The sequence below is a fragment of the Mesitornis unicolor genome, unplaced genomic scaffold, assembly GCF_000695765.1.
Source record: "Mesitornis unicolor isolate BGI_N332 unplaced genomic scaffold, ASM69576v1 scaffold18563, whole genome shotgun sequence".
In the NCBI taxonomy this organism is placed as follows: Eukaryota; Metazoa; Chordata; class Aves; order Mesitornithiformes; family Mesitornithidae; genus Mesitornis; species Mesitornis unicolor.
Window position 1 is genome coordinate 3,192 of NW_010175554.1, and position 2,803 is coordinate 5,994.

Here is a 2,803-nt window from a genome sequence, read left to right on the forward strand (position 1 = left end):
GTGGGTGGGCCCGGCCCCGCCGGTAACGTCAAGGCCTGGGGCCCACCGATGACGGGCAAGGAAATGGCGTTTTTCAAGAGAGGCGACGCCGCCTCCGAAGAAGGCCCGGAAATGGTGGCCGTCCTGGAGAAGGCGAACGGCGCCGCCTCGGGGCTGTCCTTGTCGGAGTCGAAGCCGCCGTCGGTGCGAGGGAGGAGGTGGAATTTGCCCTGGAGGAAGGAGATGTCCCCGAACATGTCGGCCTCGCCGCCGCTGCCGATGTGGATGGTGTGGCGGAAGTCGCCCAAGGGCGGGCTGATCATGTCGGAGGAGAGGATGTCGCGGAGTTTCTCCTTCTTCCCCTTCCGCCCGCCGCGTTTCAGGTAGATCGGGGCCTTGGCGGACATGACGGCTCTTCCGCAAGGGGGGTTGCGACTCCTAGACCTCAGCGGGCCTCGGAAATAACCTGGAAAATTCAAAGGAAATAAGAAGGAATGGTTAAAAGGAAGTTACGAGGCGGGGCTTCGAAATTATTTGCAAAATTTAACTGAAAAAAAAGGAAGAAATATGGCTTAAAAATTGTAACGTGTAGGATGGAGACCTTCAGCAACGTGGACTTGGAAAATAACCTGGAAAATTAAAGATAAATAAGGAAAATTGATTAAAATGAAGTTGCAATGTGTAGGATGGAGATGTTCAGCAACGTGGACTTGGAAAAATAACCTGGAAAATTAAAGACAAATAAGGAAAATTGATTAAAATGAAGTTGTAATGTGTAGGATGGAGATGTTCAGCAACGTGGACTCGGAAAATAATCTGGAAAATGAAATTTTAAAAAGGAAAAATGCTGAAAATTGAGTTATAATTCATAGGATGGAGACCTACAGCAACATGGACTTGGAAAATAACCTGGAAAATTAAAGACAAATAAGGAAAAATAATTAATATCAAGTTATAACTCCTAGGATGGAGACCCTCAGCAACGTGGACTTGGAAAATAATCTGGAAAATGAAATTTCAAAAAGGAAAAATGCTGAAAATCAAGTTATAATTCATAGGATGGAGACCTACAGCAACATGGACTTGGAAAATAACCTGGAAAATTAAAGATAAATAAGGAAAATTGATTAAAATGAAGTTGCAATGTGTAGGATGGAGATGTTCAGCAACGTGGACTTGGAAAAATAACCTGGAAAATTAAAGACAAATAAGGAAAAATAATTAAAATGAAGTTGTAATGTGTAGGATGGAGATGTTCAGCAACGTGGACTTGGAAAATAACCTGGAAATTTGAATTTTAAAAAGGAAAGTGCTGAAAATTGAGTTATAATTCATGGGATGGAGACCTACAGCAACATGGACTTGGAAAATAACCTGGAAAACTAAAGACAAATAAGGAAAATGGATTAAAACAAAGTTGTAATGTGTAGGATGGAGATGTTCAGCAACGTGGACTTGGAAAATAATCTGGAAAATGAAATTTTAAAAAGGAAAAATGCTGAAAATTGAGTTATAATTCATAGGATGGAGACCTACAGCAACATGGACTTGGAAAATAATCTGGAAAATGAAATTTCAAAAAGCAAAGATGCTGAAAATTAAGTTATAATTCATAGGATGGAGACCTACAGCAACATGGACTTGGAAAATAACCTGGAAAACTAAAGACAAATAAGGAAAATGGATTAAAACAAAGTTGTAATGTGTAGGATGGAGATCTTCAGCGACGTGGACTTGGAAAAATAACCTGGAAAATTAAAGGAAAATAAGGAAAAATGGTTAAAATTGAGTTATAACTCATAGGACGGAGACCCTCAGCAATGCAGACTTTAAAAATAATATGAAAAATTAAAGAAAATTAAGGAAAAATGATTAAAAACAAGTTATAATGTGTAGGATGGAGACCCTCAGCAACGCAGGCTATCAAAATAATATGAAAAATTCAATTAAATAAGGAAAAATTACGAAAACAAGTTATAACTCATAGGACGGAAACCCTCGGCAACGTGGACTTTGGAAATAAGCTGGAAAATGAAATTAAAAGAAGGAAAAATGCCTCGGAGCAGGAGATCCTGAACCTCGACCCGTCCCAGGAAATGAATTCCAGACGCTCCCTATCTCAAGTTCGTTGGCTGCGTTATCGCTAACGAAGCGAGGCAGGTAATTAAATCCAGGCGCTCGGGGCCTCGCCTTCGGATTCGCTTCGAGCGAGAAGAAAAATGAGGAGAAAAAGCCAAGATTTGTGGGTTTTTAGGGGGGGAATCGGGGAGAGAAAAGCGTCAAAGTGGCTTTTTTAGCCAAAAAAAGTGATTTTTAAAAAAGATATTTCATTATTCCCGGTGGAATATTGCGTAATTCAGCCCCACCCGACACATGAAAATGAAAAATACTGAAGATGAAGGCCAAAAGGGGAAGGAAGTTGGGTTCCCCTCCCTGTTTTAGTCGTTTTCGTTCATTTCTGACAGGTTTGGCTGTGATTTCGCAGCAGCCGGGGAGAAATTAAGGCCAAAAATGGGCATTTTGGGCACTGATAAACGTTACGTGGAAGTTTGATGGGACAGAAAAAGGGGTAAAACGGCTTCCAGACCATGTAAATATTAAATCTTAAAATCAGCGAGTGGAAAAGTGCAGAGTTTTACCCTTTATCGGTTGTTTTTTGGGGAAAAAATTCACTTTGCTCCACGTTTCTATGAAATTGAATCTGATTTGACGTCGGCCGCAAGGATGAAACTGAATTTATTGGGGATTTGGAGATGGGATTTGCCGGATTCCCTTAAAATTTGTCCTTAAAAATATAGTATTTGTTATTATTTAATATATAATA

General features: G+C 40.4%; 1 protein-coding gene across 1 annotated transcript in view; it reads right to left on the minus strand.

The window, feature by feature from the left end:
• Positions 1-386, minus strand: part of LOC104538288 (cdc42 effector protein 2-like) — a 643-nt gene extending 257 nt beyond the window's left edge. Inside the window, exon 1 of the mRNA XM_010181437.1 lies at positions 5-386. Within this exon, the coding sequence (XP_010179739.1) occupies positions 5-386 (382 nt within the window). The remainder of the gene's footprint in view (positions 1-4) is intronic.
• Between the last annotated feature and the right edge of the window lie 2,417 nt (positions 387-2,803).